General features: G+C 43.4%; 1 protein-coding gene across 2 annotated transcripts in view; it reads right to left on the minus strand.

Moving 5' to 3' along the window:
• Positions 1–19693, minus strand: part of slc6a9 (solute carrier family 6 member 9) — a gene marked incomplete at both ends in the record, with an annotated part of 59655 nt that extends 39962 nt beyond the window's left edge. Inside the window, one exon of one of the 2 annotated variants that reach the window (XM_080034471.1) lies at positions 19664–19693. In XM_080034471.1, coding sequence (XP_079890597.1) covers positions 19664–19693 — 30 coding nt within the window. Of the gene's footprint in view, positions 1–4208; positions 4251–19663 lie in introns of those variants that run through there. The other variant, XM_080034470.1, reaches the window with a different exon arrangement.
• Between the last annotated feature and the right edge of the window lie 4141 nt (positions 19694–23834).

Below are 23834 nucleotides of genomic sequence, written 5' to 3' on the forward strand. Positions count from 1 at the left end.
TGTCTATGTGTACATTCCTACAGGAGCCAAAATCAGAAAAGGCACTCTGGATGAATGCCTCAACAGAATTCTTAATTGTCTATGCAACCGGCCTCATTAGCTTCTTAGCTCACCCTATGACCCAGAAAGTCAAAGCAAGCATCATGGGTCATACTGTGTTTAAAGCCATTTGTTTTATTCAGGTTATGGCTATCCCAGAGAATCGGCTAACATTGTAACACTTAAACACCTATCCTTATAATCTCAAGGTGTATGGAGGTTGCATGGATATGCGTAGTTAACATGAATACAATTTGAACTATTCAAATATGTGAACAATCAAGTAATGAAATACTAAATATTTCCCTAAACCACACAATGTGAAAGCAATGACTCTTGTCTGGATATGGAAATGGTATCCGATCTGATCCTTTTTATTTCAGTAAACGAATGTCAAAGCCAATCGCCAGTACTCACTCAGCAATTACCAGATCCTTCTTAACTCCTTATTACTCCAATTATTAGTCAAGCATGCCTTGAATTCACACATGACCTCAGACTATTGTCTCAACATGGTGAGGTCGCTCTATACCGCTGGGAGGACCTGACCCATGGAATATAAAAGGGACATTTTAGAGCGGGGCTTTGATCGTGTTGGGAATTTGTTTAGGTGTTGCCAGTCAGAAAAAACTACTTTTGAGACAGGATATTGGGAGATTGGAATAATGGTGTTTAGTATTTAAATCAAGGAAATGTTTGGGTGGAGTGGAAGGTGGGATGTAATTGGCAGTTAAAGTATTTGGGGTTCCCAAATGTTCAAAGCAATTCTAAATATAAAAAAAATAAATGTATTTAAAGCTTTCAAGCGCCATAACCGTAATCAACCCACAGTAATCAGCCCAAAAAGGTACTGACTCACATCGATTTCTACCGGGACATTTTACAAAAAAGACAATATGTTGAAAAAGGCCAATGAAAAATCTCATACATTTTTAGTCGTTCAAATTCTAGCTTTGGAGACTAAAGGCCGAATTCCACCGGCTGCGTCTCCGGTCCTTCTCCGCTCCAGCACGGCAGAAACAAAAATACAATTAAGAGCAGTCAGTGGGTGAGTTTCCACCACGGCCGCTGCGCCGTCTCTCTGCTCCGCTGCTGCTCCAGCTCTCCGGTGAAATACGCACTGCTTCTATTTCTGCCGGATGCCGGAGCTCACCGCATCAATTTAGCACAGAACACATCGAGATAGACAGGAACACAGACGCCGACAAAACAATAAAACCTCCGGTTAATTTTCAAAATAAGACACTCGGTGTTCACTGCAGGTGACATTCTCAAAACAGTACACACACATACAAGCATGTCCACTGTTCTTTTACTCGTTCGGATGGGAACAATAACCTTCCGTGCGTTCGTTGTTGTGTAAATACCATATAGGAGAATCATATTATCAAGAGCGATCGCCCGTCACTTTTATTACCACGGGAACTCCTCGTTCCCGCGACCCCAGCAGTTCAGCGGAGCTGGCCGTGCTGGTTTGAAAACGGAGCCGGTGGGTATTGCCGCACGTGAGCGCACGGAGCAAAACCGTTGGACACCGCACCCGCAGCCAGTGGAATTCCGGGGTAACCCTTCCCTTCACCTCTGTGACAACAACCTCATCAGACACCCCCCCCCCCTTCAAGGACTGGATGTATGCCGCAACTAAATGTTTACTTCATCCCCTAGGTTTTGTAAAACTATTTTTTTTAAACTTCCGCAAACTGTCCCGTTTTTCTAGCTGACAATATATTCAAAGTAAGGCAACGTTTCGGTCAACAGACCTTCTTTTGAACATTTTAATTACCAAGGATTTCAAATCCTGCCTGGGTTTCGTACGACTGACAAATTCAGTCAAAGTACCGTGCCCACAAGACTGATTTATCAAAGCATTTTGTGTTTCAAAAAGAAGAGGCCCCTACTGCCAGGCAAACAGGGCACTAAATAAACCAGTGTACACTATGTTCTTGATATACGGACTAAGGTCAAAGAACCGACCCTTCCAAACTCAAAGGCTTCTTGTCTAAATAAAATAAACTTAAATGTCCCCTCAAACTTGTAAAATTGTTTGGTTGAATAAGAATTAACAAGGTATAATTATATGTACAGTACAATTTACATTAATGAAGTGTTGAGATCATATCCGTTACCTCGTGACAAAGCTGGACCTGAAGGCATTATGCTTTCATTACACATTTCTTACCAAAGAAAGATGTCATAAATTAAGCAACAAAGACTTTTACATATTTGCGGTGAGTTGAAAATAGACACACCAAGATGAAAAAAATAAAAGCTTGCAAGTTTCATCCAGCATTTAAGATAAAAACAAAACACAAAACATACTTCCAACAAAAATGGTGATACACAATTATCAAATTCAACAAAACCCTGTTAACAAGCTGCATTTGGTTTCTGAATAGAACACCCATAACATCTTGTGATTGTGAATATGTACAGATACAGATTACAAAAGCAAGTCTCCAGTCTGTAGCTGTTCCACCGCTACTGAAAAGGAATATTTCATATCAAATAAAGAGAAGATTCCTCTGATCACAGTCAATAATTATGAACCAGAATTTCCACTGTTTTGCACACCACTTGCAATTATGTAAAGTCAACACAGTCCAGTCAGTCAAAAGCTTTGGAGAGAAAAATGGTGTGTGTGTGAGTGTGTGTGTTAACAAATCTAAACTGTCCAGCATCAGCAGATTAGCATGTGGACCATTGTAGAGTTGTCAGATGTGATTGGTGCTTAGGGTAATTGTTCTCATTCTTCAAACAAACACACACACACACACACACACACACACACACACACACACACACACACACACACACACACACACACACACACACACACACACACACACACACACACACACACACACACACACACACACACACACACACACACACACACACACACACACACACACACACACACACACACACACACACACACACACACACACACACACACACACACACACACACACACACGTGCATGTGGTGATGCCAGATGCACATTCACATCGTGCAGCTCTAAATATCTTCAACCTTTCCGCCCACAACCCATCCCCGAAATGTGCCTTTGAGAGCAATTCCAGCAACTGTTGTGTTGGCATGTTTTTGTGTTCCTAAAACTTTTGTGCCTATGCTATAGCAAGCTGACTCAGCCTTGACAGTAGCAGTCGGAAACAGGAGACAAGGACTTGGCTAACAACATAAGCCGGCAGCAGGGTCGGATGCACACACACACACACACACACACACACACACACACACACACACACACACACACAAACAAACAAACAAAGACACACACACACACTTTTTGTCTCTACCTGCCATCAAGGAAATAACTGTATATCTTATCTCAAACAGATCAGAGGATTTAATTGTTTTAAAGTGTTTCTAAGGCAGTCGACGGTTACAAGAAGAAAGCAGAGCAAAGGGTGTATGTGCCAAAGTGTGCGATTAAAGTGGCTTGTGGGGGGGAGGAGGGCTGGAGGACTGGAGGGTTGGGAGGTGGGGGCATAAATATCGGCTCTTTTTCTGGACACTTTTTCCTGCTTTCCTACTCTGTCACTCTCTTTCACACACACGGCGGACCAGCCCACTTCCTTACCAACCCCGTTCTCTCACAGCACAGCCCGGACTTCCCACTGCAATTACTTCTAAAAACTTTTCAGGGCCACCACACGTGGTCTGGTTTTTAAAGAGCTGCGTCCCCCTCCTCACGTGGTGCGGGGGGTATTGAGTCGTCACCGACCCCCTGAATGATCACCGAAAAATAAGGCGGCGTAGACAATAGGTCGTCTTGATGAATTCAATTCTTTCAGGACCCTGTACCGTTGTCCAGGCAGCTCCGGGCAAAACAATCGTTGCTTTGATAGTCCCAAGAAAACACACACACTCGGCTCGGTTGCTCTTAGAAACTTCCTCTAACTACTTCCGAACGAGGATCTAAAGATAATATACATCTGAGTGGAACTTGGGGTGCATTCAGGCTCCCTACTACCTAGAAGTCTTGTTTCTAAGTCTTCTGACAAGACGTTTCCGGCATGCTTGAGCCGGTGTAAGGCGCAACCAAATAAGCAAGAACATCAGCACACTTGCTTCGCAAGTAAAAACAAGTAACAAAGAAACAAAGAAAAAATAAACTGAAAAACAATATGACAGCTTGAACTGACCTGGTCTGCGGTGCAAGCAGCAATGGTGTTCGAATCGGACATGATTTGACGCTGTGACCCAGTGGTGCTTCTCTGCTGGCCACTGTAGGCTCCTTCATTCACACCTTGCCTTTCAGTTCCGCGGCGAAAGAAGTGGGGGGGAGAAAACACAGTATACCCTCCCTTTTTGCCCTGGCTTGATTAATGCCTGAATTACTTTCACCTCATTTCATCTGATGGAGCTCTGCTTCCTCTCCGCCTCTCTTGCTCATTCGGCATGGTAGCCCACTCTCTCTCCCCCTACCCCCTCCCTTTCCCTTCTGTGGTTCCAGCACTGCCTCGCCTCCCCTCCCTCCATCCATCCATCCATCCCTCCCTCCCTCCCTCCTTTGCACTCTTACTTTTTCTACTCGCTCCCCTTCCTCCCCTCCCTCTCTTTCCCCTCTCCTTCCTTTACTTTCTCTTTCTGCCACCCCTTTTTTTCATATATGTCGTATTTCACCATTTCGGGAATACGGGCCCACACACCCTCCCTCCTTGTCCTCTGCCGTACAACCCCCCTCTTCCCAACCCCCCCCCCCCCAGAAAAAAAAGACACAGGAGAGATCCACAGTCTTTTCCCTCTACCTCCACAATGAATGGCTCGTTGTCACTCCAGCACCTAGGCTGAATACAGAGCGAGTGGGCAGGAGAGAGTGGAGGACCAGGGACAAGAAGGAGGGGGGTGCTGAACTTCTAGTTAAACTGGCCGGAGTAAAGTGGGGGAGGTCTGGAGCACCATGGGCTCCAGCCAAACTCTCTCTCTCCCCCTCCCTAACTCTTTCTACCCACAGATTAAAGCAAGGAGGCAAAAAAAAGTGAGGAGCCCGCACGCCTTCAACTGGACTCCCCAGCACTCCCCCTCCCTCTGCTTTCTCTCTGTCTGCCTTATTTCTTCCGTTTGTTTTCAGGGGGCAGCTGCTGCAACTCTGCAGACCACCAACAACTTCCCTTTCAGCCGCACTTGACTCTTCCAAATCCTCGTCCGTCTCTACAACCTGACATTGCCAAGGCCCCCCCCCCCCATGTCACTTCGAGAGGCCGGCCAAGCCAAAGCCCTCCTACCTCGCCTCGTCCCCTGACGTGCTCACAGAGTTACAACCTTTCAAATTCAAGCGCTTTCCATCCTGAGCCTCTGTTTTGTTGCAAACAATTGTTGTGCCTATTTGCCACCATATGGCTAATGGCTACCCAACAACAAAAAGAGCCAAGAGAAAGCGAGGAAGTGAGTGCATGAGAGGAAAAAGGTAGAAAAGTGCATCCACAATAAGGATTTGCCAAGGAGGTCGACCAAAACATCACTCATGCAGCGGAATGAGAAGCCGTCCTTCAACGTGTCACTCAGCGTCAACTCTCTGGATGGACGAGGTGAGATTGATGTCAGAAGTTGACAAGCAACTGGCGCCCGGCCTAATGGGTGTTTGATAGCCAGGGACAATGACCGCTGCCGCTTGAGTGGAGGCCCTGCAGTTATGTTTAACACGAGACGAGCGACGCAGACAGGATGCCATTCATTTGTCTGTCAATTCAGAGGATTAGAATCACATGGGGGATCCAATAAAGGAACCATTAACATATAACCGCCCTTTTCAGTGTACTGAGAGGAAGTACTGCGGGCATCAAAACAAGTGCTGTCCAACAAAAAGCCGAACACGTCGACACATTTATAGGAGACAAATTATTGTCTGAGAGGCACTATTGCATTTTCCCCTTTACTATTGTATTTCTTCATAACAGCAATTGATAACTCTAAGGACATTAAAAACTATGTTATAAGTATGATATGGTTTATGTTTGTTAATCTAAGTGGTTTAGGTTTTTAGTTCCACTCAATTGTTTGACTAGATAGTGTCGACTGCGCAAAGCTCAAGACCAATGAATATCGGTCTAATCTGTTGAAATTGAAAATAATTCAATATCAGCGTATCTTGGTCACAATGATACATGGTTTCAGGAAAATCCATAAAAATTACTTAACAAAAACAATTGTAAACACAACATCAGTTGGCTAAAGTTATGGCAGAGTAATGGAGCTTTGTCTTGTACCCTACTCAGCTATGTTGTAGGCAACGCGATTGCTAAAATGTTACTACACATCAAGGCTACAACAGCTGCAAAAAAATACATCGTGGAGGCCTCGAGGACTTAGATTTTTCAGTTTCAGACCGGTTGAGATTGTTAATTGTGAAGAAGACATCAAGCAAGTTGAGGAAATACTTAGTAGTCTTTACAGCAACACTGGGCAAATTGTCACCATGTTCTCTATTTAGGTACGTATACCTTCGTCCAGGCCACTCTTGGCAACGCGATATCTGATGAAGCTTTGAGGGATTTTTCTTCAAACTTTGCACAACTGTCCACTGTGACTCAAGGATGAAGTGATTTGATTTAGAGGCTCAAAGTTCAAGGTCACTGTGACCTTATGACTCATGAACACATTATTTAAGAACTCTGAGGGATTTTCGTCAGATTTGGCACAAACTCAAACTTGGACTCAAGGATGAACCGTTAAGCTTTTGGATCTCAAGAACAGTTCAAGGGATTTTCTTCAAAGTTGGCACAAATGTCGACTCTGTCTCAATGATGAACTGATTAAATGCTGGAGGTCATATGTCAAAGGTCAAGTACTCAGGATCGCTGTCAAATCAAATCTAATTAAGTGCACCCACTGACACATACATACACACACACACACACACACACACACACTTTACTTCAAATTTACCATGCAGGAATTAAGTCCAGGGGGGCAATCAGTGAAATTCATTTGGATCCTAAAATAAATGCTTGTTGGGGCTGCAGCTGGCTGTTTGGAGGGGGAAGGACTTGTTTCGTTAACTAATTGCCCTATTATGTTAGGCCATTACACTCTAATTAAAGAAGTTCAGATGCTGCTGCAGATAACAACACCGACTTAAAATTAACTTAAAATACCCACTTGTTTCAAAATATGTACACCTGCTACAATAGTAGAATTGGCTGCCACAGAGAATTGCAATGCGGACACTGCGGATTTTCACCGCATATTCAAAAAGGTGCTGAAGCCTGCTGATGTTACTGACACCATGAACCTGAACTGTTCCCACACCTCCCTCCTGAGTGCAACCCGTGTCCACCCACTGCACAGAAGCATGTGTTTATTGCAGGCATGGCGCTGCTTATTGAGTGCCAAAGTGAATAGAGCATTCTTGTCAGAGGCACTGAGTGTGTTCGCCTTGGGTCTACAGCTAATTACAACAACAACTGCTTATGGATATATAAAGATGACACTGATTTTTATCATTGCTTCCCATCACACTGAGCCAATGTCTGGACAGTCATTTCCGACAGTCTCTCCTGCAAGACATTCTTGCACTTAGTGGTACATACAAACAGGGCAGGACGGTCAATTTCACAAAGTTATTTCGTTGACCAACTAATCGTTCCAACTGTAGAAGCAGCAGCATTTTCTCCCAATTCAGACCCCCAAAAAAGATGTGCAACTGTGAGTGTGGGTTCTAGAGCCTTCACATGCTAACAAGGACAAGTGCAGACAGACAAACAATCAGGAGTGTAACGGAGCACAACACTCATAAGGTCAGGGTGGATCTCCTCTTCCCTCCGGGCATTGCTGTCAACTTCCAAGAACATGCCAGCATCCATTACAGCAAGACCTAGGGCCAAACCCAGATATTGATCCTAAACTCCATCTCTAAACATACAACAGCAACAGATGTGATGTGTCACTGTATTCAAAGGGAGAGTGAAAGAAAAAGAAGAAGCAACACATCTAAGGCTAGGACAGCTTCCTTCCTACTTCCCTTGTAAGCTCCAGCACTGACAAAGCAATATCCTCGCTAATGACCGGAACAAACCTGCAAGTCATTTGAAGATTAATGAAGCATGGGTCTCACATTTCCTTACATGGCTTTTTTTGACTTGACTTTTAGTAATAAAATGTGCAGGCAGCATGATTTCAAGCACATCAGGTTGTAATTGTGGAGTTGTAGCTGTAAAAAGGGATGGTGGAGACAGATGTGGTGAAGAAAATGTAAATTCAGTTAAAAGATGTTGATCTGTTAGTTTAAAGACACCCTTAGGGCTGAAAAAGATTTTACGGTCCTCTTAAAATGATGTCGATTTAATTATTTTTTTGGAAAGTTATTGCTTTTATAGGGTGGCAGATGTAGCGACTTTGTCTTAATAAGGGTATCAACATGTACATGTCCACATAAGACAGATATGTAGGGGTTTTCCCAAAGGTGCAAACCATGATTACACTTGAATAACCATAACGCTAGGCCACTCAAGCCTAAATGGTTGTGCATTGCCATCCACGGTTTAAGGGAAAAGGTGTCATTTCTGTTGATGGTGTGTCATTTACATCTCTGTGGTTTTCTGTGGTATCTTTTGGACTGTGAAGGACAAAGATGTTTTGGGAACCTAGGACTCCTGAAACATAGTGGAATACACAGCCTGTCCGGGTTGGGGGATTGGCAGAGGAACGTAGTATACGATACAAAGATGTGCCACACCAAAATAATCTCCTTTTCTTTGAAATGATTTTCATTTCATCTCCTCTTTGATTTTTCAAAGCGCTCTTATCTGTGTTGACAAATAAATTTAAATATCGCAACACATTCATGAAAGACATATATTTCCCTTGCCTTTCTTTAATGGGTTGAGGAAGTTTTGTGAGGCAAAATGCCAATGGAACGCAATTCATATTCACCAAAGAGTTACAAAACTGCATGCAACATTGTTTCAACTGGAACTTTGCTGACTCGCTACTGCCCTGTTTCCATTTTGCATGGGTTACCTTCCACAGTTTAGAGGGGATAACTACAGGTATGACTGAGTGGTATGCTGAGTTGTTTTCCATCCAACAAACACTTTTCCCGATAGGTTTCTCTGTTATTTGTCCTTACTAGTTCAGACTACATAACATCTAGCGTAACTTACAGTCCACACAGCGCACACACATACACAACCACTAAGCACTCACTCTCATACACAGGAAAGGCACACGAAAAAAAGGGCAAACTCCAAAGCCAATGTCACTAAACACAAACCTCACCTCAGAAAACCCTGGTTTGTGGTCATTGGCTGACCTGAACAAGTGGAAAATGGCACCATGCTGAGGGCAACACTAGCGCATTCAGATCTGAAGGGACAATGGCCCATTCTGCTGTACTTAGAAAAAAGACAGATTTAAACTGTTTATAAATGATTCACCTTCTAACTTAACACATGCACACACAGTGAGGTGTCCACCAGTGTTTTCCACCTGATTTAGAGAAGACATACTAAAACGTGATTTGCCAGATTGATTTCATGCAGGTTTGAGCTGCAGTCTGAACCTTGCACCTATAGGGGCGCTATAGTGTGACTGATGACAAAAGCTTTAGCTCAAATCAACAATGGCTAACGAAGCTCTAGCTGAAGAGGTTGGTATCATCTGCATATTTAAGACACACTTGTCCCCTCTTTATTCAGAAATGTGTTTGTATGCATGCAATAGAAGGAAAATTAACCGGTGTGGTCATAGAAAAACTCTGATTAGCTCCCTATCACCCCCCCTGAAAACGTCCAGCGGTGTGAAAAAGGGCACATTCAGTATATTCACCTGAACTGCAGGTTTTTTGCAGCTGATCCCACGTTTTCATTTTAGTTCCATTCTTGCATGCTCCACGTTTGTGATTGCGTTTGTGAACGAAAGGTACTATAAAAAAAATCCTTAAAATACTGAATGTAATTTTGTGATCTTGAATATTTGGGCCATTTGGGCTTTAACTAACTATGTTAACATTTTGCAGCATGGCTTCTTGTCCTTTAGTATCCTATGGATCAATCTGCTTTGCAACACTGAAAGGCAAGTCTCACAGGGAAGCCAACAGACATGTCTGGGCTCATTACATCCTCCTCAATCTACATATATGTCTGCCTCCTTAGTGCAATTAGGCTAATATCTCTTTAGCCCTCGTTAGCTCAGCATGCCTGTGATGGGACGTCTGACTGTGAAGGGGGCCTCAAACTGAAGGAAGTATGGATGGGCCCGATACTCCCTCCTCCCTCCAGAGCGGTTCACGTGTGAGCAGAAGAGTTGGGACAAGATATGAGAAGATAATTGAAGACAGGGTGGAACGAGTGATGGGAAGAGCAGGGAAGAAGAGAACTTCACAGGGCTGAGCTTCACAATACAGGACAAGCACCGCAGGAGCCACAGAGCAGAAGAAAAGGGAAGACTCACACACACACAAATGCTCAGTTTTGTAACAGCAGGTCGGCTTTGTCCGCGGCAACAAAGGGCAAAATGTGTTGGGGGCGCAGTTGGAGGGAAAATCAACCTTTTCGTGTTTAGTCTAAAAGAGCAAGCTCTTTTAATTGGGAGCAGGGAAAGAAAGTGTGTTTCAGTGAGGAAGAAAATGGGCAAAAAAAACTGTTGCCAAGAGCATAAAAAAAAGGAAATACATAAAGAGATTGCATGCAAACGGGATGAGGAAAAAGATCCAACCAAGTGAAGGAATGTTTGTCCGGCGGTCCAGCTGACCTGACCTGAGCTGAACGTGACCTCAACTAGCCACTCTTGGGCACCCAGGGGAGACAGACAAATGACAGGGGGGGGGGAGAAAGAGAGTGAAGAGAGACGTTTTCCAACGCTTGGTTTAACCTGAAGTTTTTTTTTTCCATGATAATTTCTCTACCCATCCCCTCTCTGCTTTGGCTGCGAGGGCCCCAGCTGTTCGGTCTGTGTAAATAGCGTGAGGCTTTCGGCTCGGACCCCCCGGGGGAGAGCGGGGCTCATTGGAGAGGAGGCATGGGAACAAATCGGGCCGGAAAAAGCACACAACATACACATTTTGACAAACATATGGGACCCTTGCCGGGGATGAAAGCGGGGCAAACACGTGACTGAAGTTGGCCCTCACGTGGCAGAAGTCGCTGTCACACTTGGAATGTGACCAGAGAGGGAGAGCAGAGAAACGCAGAGGGTGATGTGAGCTATGCCTTCTTAATTGCAATTCAATGGAAAGACGTCGATGCTGCGTGTACATCAGTAAAGATCCTCTTCAAGTTGCATGCAAAGCTAGCAACAGAAAAGCCTGACACTAACCCTTCAGAGCAGGAATAGAATTGTTTTATTGTGTATACTGATACACAACTCGCACACCACATACATGAGTCTGTCTGAGTTTGACTTGAGAGTAAAAAGATGTTTGCATGCGTCCAACACCTCTCCATAATCTCTTGGATTTAAATGAAGGGTTTTGTTATTAATACCTCATACTCGTTTCTAAAAATGGAACCCTTGACCTTGAAAATAGTGGGTTATTTGAAACGGTGAGGGTACTGCCGTTTCAAAAGTCAAGAGATTTCAAGGAGGTCCTTAACATGCTCGTAAACTGATGAAGATAATGTGATATGAGCCCAAGTGGCAACTACTTCACTTTTTGAGGTCTTCCTAAAAGTTAATAATGAGTCAGACACACTCAGAAAAAGGCTGTTGAGTGATTTTCTTCTCTCTGGTCAGGCTGTTCAGTGCGGAGTGTTCCAAAGCAAAAGCTCTTTTCAGACAAGCACTGCTCATATGTCACTAGCAAGATTAATACTTGGAACTGAACTGAAATAATAATACAACTAATTGCTAATGCTTCCCATCTTATTCTTAAGCAAAAGCTCAGTATAGGCAAGGCAAGGCAAGGCAAGGCAAGTTTATTTATATAGCACAATTCAGACACAAGGCCACTCAAAGTGCTTTACAGGGGCAAGATTAGAATACATAAAACACATTATAAAACATTTAAAAGCGATTAAAAGAAGCAAATAAAAGTAAAAAATAAAAACATGAAAACTGGATTTAATAAAAGAAGCAAATAAAATGAAAATTGCAGGTTAAAATGGAAACAAAAAAGTCTTCAGACTCGATTTAAAAGAACTGAGAGTTGCAGCACACCTCAAGTTCTCTGGGAGTTTGTTCCAGATTGTTGGTGCATAAAAACTAAAAGCTGCTTCTCCTCGTTTAGTCCTAACTCTAGGGACTGTAAGTAGACCTGTCCCAGACGACCTAAGGGCTCTGGACGGTTCATAACTTATCAGCATATCAGTAATGTATTTTGGCCCTAAACCATTTAGTGCTTTATAAACCAACATCAGTATTTTGAAATCAATTCTTTGAGTGACTGGAAGCCAGTGTAAAGACCTCAGAACTGGGGTAATGTGATCCACTTTTTTGGTCCTAGTGAGGACTCGAGCAGCAGCGTTCTGAATTAGCTGAAGCTGTCTGATAGATTTTTTTGGAAGGCCAGCAAGGACACTGTTACAGTAGTCAAGTCTACTAAAGATAAATGCATGGACAAGTTTTTCTAAGTCTTGCTGAGACATAAGCCCTTTAATTCTTGATATGTTTTTTAGGTGGTAGTAGGCTGATTTATTAATTGATTTTATGTGTTTCTTGAAATTCAAGTCGGAGTCTACAACAACACCAAGATTTCTGGCTTGGGGTGTGGCTTCTAACATAACGGATGTAAGCTGTGCGCTGACTTTTAATTGTTCATCTTTGGCACCAAAGACAATTACTTCAGTTTTATCGTTGTTTAATTGAAGGAAATTTTGGCACATCCAATCATTGATTTGTTCAATGCACTTACTCAGTGCCTGTATCGGACTGTAGTCTCCTGGTGATATGGTTATGTAAATTTGTGTGTCGTCTGCATAATTATGGTAGCATAATTTGTTCTTATTCATAATCTGAGCTAGTGGGAGCATATAGATGTTAAATAGAAGAGGGCCAAGAATGGAACCTTGGGGGACCCCGCATTCAATATTTGTCCGCTCAGATGTGAAATTGCCTATTGACACATAGTAGTCTCTATCCTTTAAGTAGGATTCAAACCAGCTTAGTACAGTTCCAGAAAGTCCAACCCAGTTTGCTAGTCGATCTAGTAATATGCTGTGGTCAACTGTGTCAAAAGCGGCACTGAGGTCCAGTAAAACTAAGACAGAACTTTTGCCACTGTCTGTGTTAAAAAAAAAACATTCAGGTAGCAGGTGAGGCTGCGCTCAGTGTCACTTTCACTGAAAAACCTGAGCGTTTCAGAAAGAGGCAGAAAGGAGGAGACAGCAATACGAATGTGAGCAATATTACGTTTTTTTTTGAAAACTAAACCACAAAAACACATTCTAGTAAAAAAACTGAATTATAAATCTGAACCTGAAAATGAGCATAGTAAGTGACCTTTAAGTCATGTTTTCATCTCTCCCTTTGAAGAAACAATTTCTCAAGTCCTTCCGAAGAAGGTCTATGTAAACTGTTAGATGATTTTTTTGTCAAAATTAATCCAGAGAAGATGTATCCAGAACATTATTCAAAACTACCAGTAGGGTTCTGTGGTGGGCGAGAGCCTCCACCCCTGTGCCAAGCTGCGAGAATAAGCAGTCAACATTAAAAAGTCTGGTATTCCATCACTGAGGCAGCCTGTGTGATTGTTCTCCTTCCATGATGACATTGTTTTCTAAATAACAGCTGTTCTCCAGCAGTGCTGCACCTGCATCTGGAACGGCCCAAGGACATTCAACATGGAGCTTTTCCAAAATGTTTCCAGAGCCAAAAGTCCGTTATTTCATCAGACAGACCCGACACTGCAACCTTAGAAATGTTTTTGTGCGAAAGGGGCTAAACTAGGGAAAAGTGATAAATAACACAGGGGAGGTGCGTCCTGCCATGAGAAAGGCGGACCCCCCCTCGTCCCAGGCTTATAGCTGCCATTCAACCCTCACACCCACCCACCCACACACACACACACACACACAGTGCCAGGGAGCAGGTTGGGTTCAAGCGCAACAAATTACCTAAAAATGGTTGTGAAAGGGACCTTTAAAGGGAGTTCAATTGGAAACCGTTGAAAATGATAATAATACTAAAAGAAACTGGGGGAGATTTAAGAGCCCCGTTGTGCGGACAGAATGTGAGAGCCCTGTCCATAAGTCTGAAGTCCTCCCCCTTTTTTCTAACTTGCTTGTATTTATATTATTGACACGGAGGGAGGGAGAGTCATTAAGCCGGGAAAAGAGGGACAGGAAGAAAATCAGAAAAACTACATTTTCAGCCCGAGTGGTTTTTCCAAATGAAATTTGAATGGTCCGAAACACAATAGAGTCCTTTGCCGTGTGTGTGTGAGTGTGAGTACATGGAGGGGGTTGGTTGGTGGTGGGCTACCTTTAAAAGACTGCCCAGCAGTGGACGTGTTTGGCATCTATGGGCCCTTGTCCCTCAATTGTGCGTTCGCCACAGTGGCTGCCGTTAAGCTGACGTTGGGCGCTGCCTGTGCCCCGAGCAGCAGCTTGAAACTTTTTTTTTTTTTTTCATTTATACCCTTCTCATTTTCTCATTTAATTCAGCTGGTCAGGGGTCAGGGGGGTCGAAATCAGAAAACTGAAATCATGTCTGACTCAGCCCCCCCACCAGCCTGCACATCTCTATATCTCTCGCTCTCTATCCCTCTCTCTCTCTGTTCACATCTGCTTGTTGGCCCCTCACCCCAGAGGCAGTCCACACGGTTTCTGAGCACTGCTGTTAAGTACACTGGCTGACTGGCAACTCAATATGCTTCTTACATAAGAACGGAGGTAGATGGTGGAGAGAAATGGTCTAGTTTCACCTGTATGTAATGATGCGTACTCCGGTCATGCGGGCGGCTAACACTTGGCTGCCGGACACACAGCACCAATGGTCATAAGCAATAAAAAATATTTGGCATTCGGAACAACAACTTTTTTTGAAAAAGGGGCTCAACAACATCCCCGGCGAGTCCAAACGTGGCCCCCGGGCCACAAATTTGGAGCTGAGCAGCTTTGTAACAGCTTTCAGAGCAAAAAGTCACAGCCCTCACAGCCCCAAGTTACCAAACAGATTGTGCGTTAAAAAAAAATCCCTTTCGCCGTGTTTGGGCAGTGTGTTCAGCTCTTGTTTGTAGTTTTGAATGTGTAAGCATGTGCATATGAAGTGTGTGTGTGTGTGTGTGTGTGTGTGTGTGTGCTTATGTGGTATTGTAGGGTGTTTGTGCGTTGTAGAGTGCGTGTGCACGCGCAAGCCTGTGTGCGTGTGTGCATGTGTGCGTGTCCTGACCTCGGGGAAGTTGCGGCTGTGGGTACCATTATTTCTGTCCGTTTAGATTCCACTTCACAGCCTACAGCACAAATTAGCCACATGGCCCATGGGAAATGTCGCGCACATACATAAACACACACGCACACTGAGTGACACACTCATTCTCTCACACACACACACACACACACACACACACACACACACACACACACACACACACACACACACACACACACACACACACACACACACACACACACACACACACACACACACACACACACACACACACACACACACACACACACACACACACACACACACACACACACACACACACGCTCCTCACTCGGGGTACACAGAACTGTGGGGTAATCACAGCCGTGCAAAAACACTGTTGCTGCATTGCTGCACCTTTCACATCACCTAAATACCGCTACATTTCTACCACATTCTACCACACAAAACAAAAGACGAATATGTAATGACACATAACCATACAAGACATTTCTTCTGATTCAACTGCATTGTTAGACCACTTTCATAGCCCACCCAGATGCAACTATCTATGCAAACCAGAGAGACGTCTGGTCGGGTCTAGTTCTAAGTCAAGATTCTTTGGTCTCCTGCTCTGATGAATCCGTTATCATTCACATTCCTTGTCTTTTTCTCTTTAGCAAAAGCTCAGTTCTTTAAATAATTCAGCTGCAGCAATTAATATTTATAGATTAACAATGGATCAACTTAACAGGCGAACGTTAAACGTCACACTTTGATCAGAGGTCAGTCAAGAGGAAACTCCGACCCTGTCTTACGCCCATTTGGCATTCAGGGTGATGGAGGGGCAGCGGTGGTGTGCACAGCCAGACATATGTATACCGCGCTATGTAGACAAATGCGCAAAACCTCCTCCCCCTACTACGCTCACATATATCCCCAGACGTATAACCATGCAGCAGTAGAAAGAGTATAGTCAAAGGGAGTTGGAAAACAAAGAGACAGCTCTCCTGTCCAGTGAGATCTATTAGTGCCACGGCCACCATCTGCTCATCTGTCCAGTAGAAGTTGTGGCATCAGTCAAAGGACAACGTAGCGAAAGATTGAGAGGTGCCTTTGAAAACTGCAAAAAAAAGAGGTTGAATTAAGTTTGGATGGAAAGGACTCCCCTGCAGAAGGCTATATACCAGAGCCTGAGCCAAAGCGGTAGCAGGAAGCGGGCCGCCTTGTGTGTGGCGAGATTTACGGGCGACACTGCTCCGTACCCACCGACCATCTGGACCGGCGTTCATAAATTTGGGCGCCGTGTAAAGAAAAAGGGGGCTGGGGGGAGTTGTACCGTGTGTGAAGGAATAAACACAACAGGAAGGGGGCCGTTCTCAGGAAGAGACGAGCGGATCAAAACGTGACAAATGACTAAATGAATGACTGGTTAACGCCTCTGAAAACCTGCTCTAAGATAGTAAAATAATCTATATATGGTAGCAAAGCTCTGAACAAGCTTTTACAAACAATCTGATTGAAAATAAATGTTGATAAATGTTGTAAAACTTAGTTAAAAAAATATTAGATAGGGGGGCGCCCTTAGCTCAGTTGGTATAGGGCATCCCCCCCCCCCCATGGGCCTCGGCCAGCAGCGGACCCGGGTTCGATTCCAGCCCTCTTTTCAGATGCTTACTATCATGCAACTAACTCCCAAAAGTAAATAGTAAGAAGGATTTTGTGGAAATGAGTTTGCAGGGACTTTAATTTGAAAAGGCGGATGAGGAGAGAGACGGAAAGGAGGAAGGAGGAGAATTCACTTGACTATTAGTTGTTAATAACTAATATTTAAGTGAATATTGGCAATGGGAGGTGTACGTTTTCACTCTCTCACAAACACACACACACACACACACACACACACACACACACACACACACACACACACATTCTATCAGAGGGCCAATGCTCCCGGCCGGGCCATCATGATCAGCCAATCACAAGAGCAGAATGTGTGTGTGTAAGTGGGCATGAGCGGCAGTCTGCTGTCACTGTTGGAGATGTTGTACAATCTGGCCTCAGCTCTGTGCCATGTTTACCTCCATAGATAACAGGTGTGTGTGTGTGCTCTGCTGCACTCTCTGAGGACAACCAAGTGACCAAGAAATGAAAGCCATCGAAATGTGGGATCTCAGGGCGAAAAGACCACAGCTTAAATGATGCCTTCATTTTTGGTGGAGTAGAGTCTGAGACTAGACTAACTGTATAACTTACTAAGTAAATATACATTGTTTTTCCCCATTTTAAAACAGGGCTTAGTACCACGTCTTCTACCGTTTGACAGCGTAGATTTTGTGACCGGAATTGACCTCAAACAACCAGCTGTTGGCCAGCGGAACAAAAACTTTCCAATTCCAAGAGCAAAGTCCAACAAGGTCCTTCACCTATACTGCAGTGGTTCTTTGAGCCAATTTAATAAAGAATAAGTTATATAAGTTATAAGAGGAGGATCTGGCTCTAAAAGTGGGGCTTACTGACCCTTTAAAAAAACTGACTTTAAACTGACTTTTAACTTTAAACTATAGGGATGAACTATAGTTTCCGATTTTTACTGCATGATTGTGTTTAAGAATTTGCCGTCAGATGCAAAACGCCCCATGAATCACACCATGACACCTGAATACTTCTCTTTTTTTTTGCAGTAGATTCATTTACTCATTGTTGGCCCCCAGTGGCTGTGACGGTCCCTACAGAAGACACACTGAACCATGGTAGTTCAGTTGCCGCCTCTATACCTTCCTCAGAAACAACTCTTGAGTGTGTGAGGTGAAGCAAAGTAAAGGTGTACATAACGTTATAACGTTATAAGTGACCACGGAGTACCACTTCATAAAAAAAATATACAGGCACATGTTCATAACAACAGCTCAATTCAAATCCTCCCTGAGACTATCATTTCATTACATTAGAATCCCACACATAGCCGCATATAAGCTCACACAAACTGCAATACAACTCTACAGCAGTGTCCAACCACACAAAGAAAAACTGATTGGCAACCTGTCACTGAGCTGAGAACACAGATTAAATCCAAAAAAAAAAAATAATAATCATTTTGAGAAACACAACAAAAACCTCCATCTTCCTTCAAATGTTGTGAGAGCGAAAGGAGAGTGTGATAAGGCCAAGTCCAGCCCGACCCCCCATCTCCCACATTTAGGTTCAGACAGTGTGTGTGCATTTGGACGTGGATAAAGGCACACAGCATATACATACAGATAGGAAATTGAGGCTTCAAATGAGCGCGAATGTCACAAGTAAACCAGGTTTGTGTTTATCGCCGTCTCAAGACGCACTGGAGAACTTGGACTGAAGGGAGAAAGATAGAGAGAAAGAGATAAAGAGAGAGACAGAGAGAGAGAGAGGCAAGTAAGAAGTGACTGGACTGCCAATAACCCCAGACCCTCTATTTAAAGCACTACAGACAGCGAAAAAGACCCACCCACCGACACCTCTTTGACATACATCGCTTATCGGCCACCATAGAACACTGAAAACATGTTTATTGTTTGCACTGCATCAGATGGACTGGTGCTAGGAGGTATGAGGGGAGAGTGCCCTGTGACTGGCAGCATAACGGACACATTTTGGGGGAACTTTGTGACAGGGGTGGGTCCCTCTTTGGCCCTTATCAGGCAGGCAGTGCAAACTTTGTGTATCTTTGTGGCTTCAAAGATAAAACGAGTGTTGGGTAATTTGAGGAGAGCTGTAGGGTCAGGGGAAAATAGCTGCTGCTGCATCCCACCAGTAAACTGCCCCTCTATGACATAGGTGTTTGAGCTTGTATGTGTAAGTGTTACTGCTTTTAAAGCCTCTGGAAACCTGGTCTAAAATAGTTAAAAATCAACATATGATCTCAAAGAAAGAAAAATCCGATTTGAAAATAAATGTTCATAAAAATGATAAAACTTTGTTTTAAAAATACAGCTATTTCTAGATTGTTTGACAGGACTGTGTGGGCGTGGCCATATCAAAGAGTATCCACGGCAACAGTCATTGTTTTGATAGAACTGCCTTGATACCTATTGTGTCATAAGAAGCAGATCATAGCCCGTCACATGTTAACTGAATGTCTGTTAAAGTTTATCAACCTTAAATGACAATATATATCCTTTGGAATGACAAATATGCAAACTCTTTTTGAGTTGACATAGTTAGAAGGATTTTGTGGACTTGGGTTTACAGGGGCTTTAAAAGTGTGTGTATGCGCATGTGCGAGTGCGTGTGTGTGTGTGCGTGTGTGTGTGTGTGTGCGCGTGTGTGCGTGTGTGTATGTATGTGTCTGCTCACTGAAACAAATGCAAAAACGTACCTGGATCCCGGCAAATTGCTTCTCTTCCATCATCCTTCAGGACCTTGTGGTCAAAGCTCCCCTGCCGTCTCTCTCACTCTCTCTGGGATGGACTCGTCAGCCTGTCTCCGGTTATCAGACGCTTTACTGAGGTGGCGTTCGTTTCGAGTGTCCCGGTCTCCCCCACCCGTGCTTCTCCTGCGTTGTTTTTTCCTGCGAGTGCAGCTGGAGTGGCGTCGGCGCTTTGTGTTAATTCTGCCCTAATCCAGAAACTTTTCTATGCAGTGAAAAGAACATGTGACAGGCAGAGAGAGAGAGAGAGAGAGAGAGAGAGAGAGAGAGAGAGAGAGAGAGAGGGTGGAGGGGGGGGGGAGTGGAGAAGGGGGTGGGCGGGGGTGGCAAAGGAAACACTTTTTTAGTTACTTGGCCACGTTCAAAACAATCCCAAAAGTCTTTGTATGTGAAACCGCTTCGAGGTAATGAATCAACACACGACATAAAATTGAGCTCTCGCAGAGGCCGAGAGTTCGATAAACTAAGAGGTGGGAATCGAAACGTCTCAGAGATTTCATAGAAAAAGAATGCAGGGTTGGAAAAAAAGAATTTAGAAAAACATGTAGTGACAGATTTGCATTTGGTATCAAAGCAGCTGCCATAACAAAGTGCCCTTTTGTGGAAAGAGATTAACTGTTAGGGGAACGTTTAGACTGCCTAGTGACCGCTGCTGCTGTGTGGAAGCCAAACTGGAAAAGAACACACACACACACACACACACACACACACACACACACACACACACACACACACACACACACACACACACACACACACACACACACACACACACACACACACACACACACACACACACACACACACACACACACACACACACACACACACACACACACACACACACACACACACACACACACACACACACACACACACACACACACACACACACACACACACACAAACGGCTGAAGTTAGAGGAGATCGAGTGTGATTGGGTGAAATGTATCGGAAATGCTTCCAATCTTCATATTGGATACGTTTTTTTTTTCTCTCTCTTCAATATCAGTAAATATTTTGGGACAAAAGGGTGGTTCAATAAGGCAGAAATGAATTTCCCGGAGGCCAAGCTCAAGACGATTAAAATGGTTGTCGAATTGATTGCAGATTCATTGTCTGTTAGTCGACGGCAAAACTTTTTTGTGTTGTTTCTGAGCGCATAACTTGCTCAGCGGAAGGCAAAGAAAGGGAGACGGTGCCGACACAGCAGTGGCACAGGGGCTCAGGAGGTGAAGCAGGTTGTTGGTTGTGCAGGATTCAGGCGTGCGTGATGGTGCTGCGAGTTTTAGACTGCAGATGGCTGTCCTGACCCCACATATATCAGCAGAGGACGGCAGAAGTGGGTTTAGAATAGACTGTGCTCAAACAGCCCTAATAACAACTAAATTCAATGAGTTACCGGTACAGAGAAATAAGATAAAGTACCAAATAAGCCAAGGGGCACTTCCCTCTCTCTCTCTCTCTGTGTGCAGTTCTCCAACGCTGGACGCAGAATTATTGTGTTGTAATTTGTTAACACACATTTGTTTACTAGGATTATATACTGTAACATGCATACACAAAACAGAAATGATAAATGTCTTGAAACTAAATTTGATAATGTAATGAAGGAGAACAGACTTTCAACTGCTTTAGTGCTGTATATCCCCAAACACACTTTCAGTTAAATAAGCACAAACCCATTAACTAACGGTAAGACTGGAGCTTTCCAGGACCATTGGACTCTCTGTCCGGTTTGTAATTCAGCCATTGCACTACTTCATTTATATGGATCTGCTGTTTAGTTTGCACCTTCCCTTCCTCGCTCGGGCCATATGTGGAGCCCACAAGTGTGTGAAAGAAACATTACAAAGCACCTCAGGGTGAGGAGAACACTAACTTCTTGTGGAGCGCATTATGTGAGTCTCCTGGCTATGGGCACACATCACAAATTGTTTATTTTTTTATATATATGCCAAAGGCTAGAGTTGGGTATCGAGAACCTGACCGGGCATTCCGAACAAAAAATGATAGGCTTGTGGACAAACAAGTACTCTAAGCATTATTTATGAATAATTTATAACTGCTGGTTATTTTTAAAATGCCTAACTGTCCCCTAATATTGAGATGTTTCCGTCCTCAGGCCATTTGACATTGTGTGACAACTTGTTCTCTCAAAATGTTAAAAAAGTGTGGGCTGACTTTTTGAATTCTGGTTAGATTTTGTATTAATTCATTAATTTAATGGAATGAAGCTAAGCATGCATAAACATAGGCAGTTGTGTGTACAGTGAGTCACACCAGCAACCTTATGAAACACTCACAAGTACAGCAGTCTATACATCTGAAGCGCTGCAGGATCTTTGCATACTTGAAATCGATAGTCTTGTCCTCGTTAAGTCAAGTTCACACTTGTTATGTAGCTAGGTCTGTAGTTATAAACAGTCAGCATCGGTTTTCAGCACTTTTGAATTATATCCTAAATATCCCAAAAATAACTTAAGTCAAGCAGCAATTAAACTAACTTCCGCCGAAAAAGTAATAAGGATTTTGTATGGATATTTTCATGTTATGTCTTGATCTTTTAACACCAAATTATGAAGAGTTGAATCAATAAGAGTATCGATAACAGTATTAAATAAAATCCTAGAATTACCCATCCCTCAAAAGGCAGGCTTTATCTGAGCAATCTGCAAGCCCGATGCGAGATTAATAAATTCCTTATTTTAGATTTAGCGGAACTTTTTAAATCACATTATGTCTTTGGTGTGGATCAACTTCAGTTCTTAGTTAACTTCACAAATGTATTAAGAGCATTTCAAAAGACGCAGATGTCTACATCAGCTCCTGTCAGCTGTCATGTGGAGCCTGGAGTGACTCACATACTGTCACTGTGCAACATGTTTCCCCTCATCTCACTCCTAACAATTACTCAATGAATGACAAACCAAGGAAAGTGTGCAAAAGTACCCCAGCAAAAGTTGAAGATACAATTAAGTGTTAAAAACATACAAACACACACATGCACACACGCTGCCTCACACATGCACTAAAAACCTAGAGGGACTCAGACATTTCCCAGGACATTGATCTTACCCAACAGGTTGCACATAAAAAATAAAAAATAAATTAACAAAACAAAATCAAATAGATCAAAAACTGAACCTTACCATCCACGTTATGAAGTCTGAAGATGGAGAAAAAGTGCAGGGACACTTCTACCTTAGAAGAAAAGGGACACCAGCTCAGCTGTGAGAAACTCACTGGTGTGAACTAGTCTGAAGTCACAGTGCTCTGGCTCCATCCCACTGTTTGAACCTACTAATGTATGTACACAAGGCAATGAGTTGGGCCAAGCCTATTGGGCCATCCAAGGAGGAGTGGCAGTAAGAGGTTTCCATTGAAGCCACTCGAAGGGCCTGACCTCTCGGTAAGCTCCGATGAGGGATGTTCCCTTCATAGTCCAATGGTACATCCTTGACACTGACATAAAAGGTCCAATTAAGGGGGAGAGTTGGCCACTTTGTCCTTCTGGCCCTACTTCATTTACATGGATTTGTCGTTTTATTACACCCCCCTCCTCCCTAGGGCCATACTGTATGTGATGCACAGCGTGTGCAGGGTTTTTCGTGGCTCAGAATGGGCCTTTGGGGGGACAGTACAAGGACCAACTTTCTTTGGGTTCGCGACTATGTGCAACAGTAAAGGTAAAACATTGTTGTATTTTAAGAAGGGTGTGGGGTTGGGAGAGGGAAGTTTCTGTCCAGCTACAGAGCATTTAGGTTAGCCTGTCAATCGCTGTGTTACCATGGAGCTCACTGACTGATAACATCACAATATGAAGTCAAAGTACTAATAATGACTAGGCCTACCTATTTAATACTTTAATTGTTTCTAATTGATCTAAACCATGGAAATTGCAAGAAGGTAGGGCTGCTCGATTATGAAAAAATCATAACCATGATTATTTTCATTGACATTGTGTAATCATGATTATCAAAGACAGTTAATCATTGATTTAAGAACATCATGCATTTATTTAACTTTTAACCAGGTTGTTTCTATTTACACCATGACTTTGGATTTTAAACATAGGCCTAATTGAACTGAAAACAAAGAAAATAGAAATAGGCAAAAT

The sequence above is a fragment of the Ammodytes marinus genome (assembly GCF_949987685.1).
Source record: "Ammodytes marinus genome assembly, chromosome: 9".
NCBI lineage: Eukaryota > Metazoa > Chordata > Actinopteri > Uranoscopiformes > Ammodytidae > Ammodytes > Ammodytes marinus.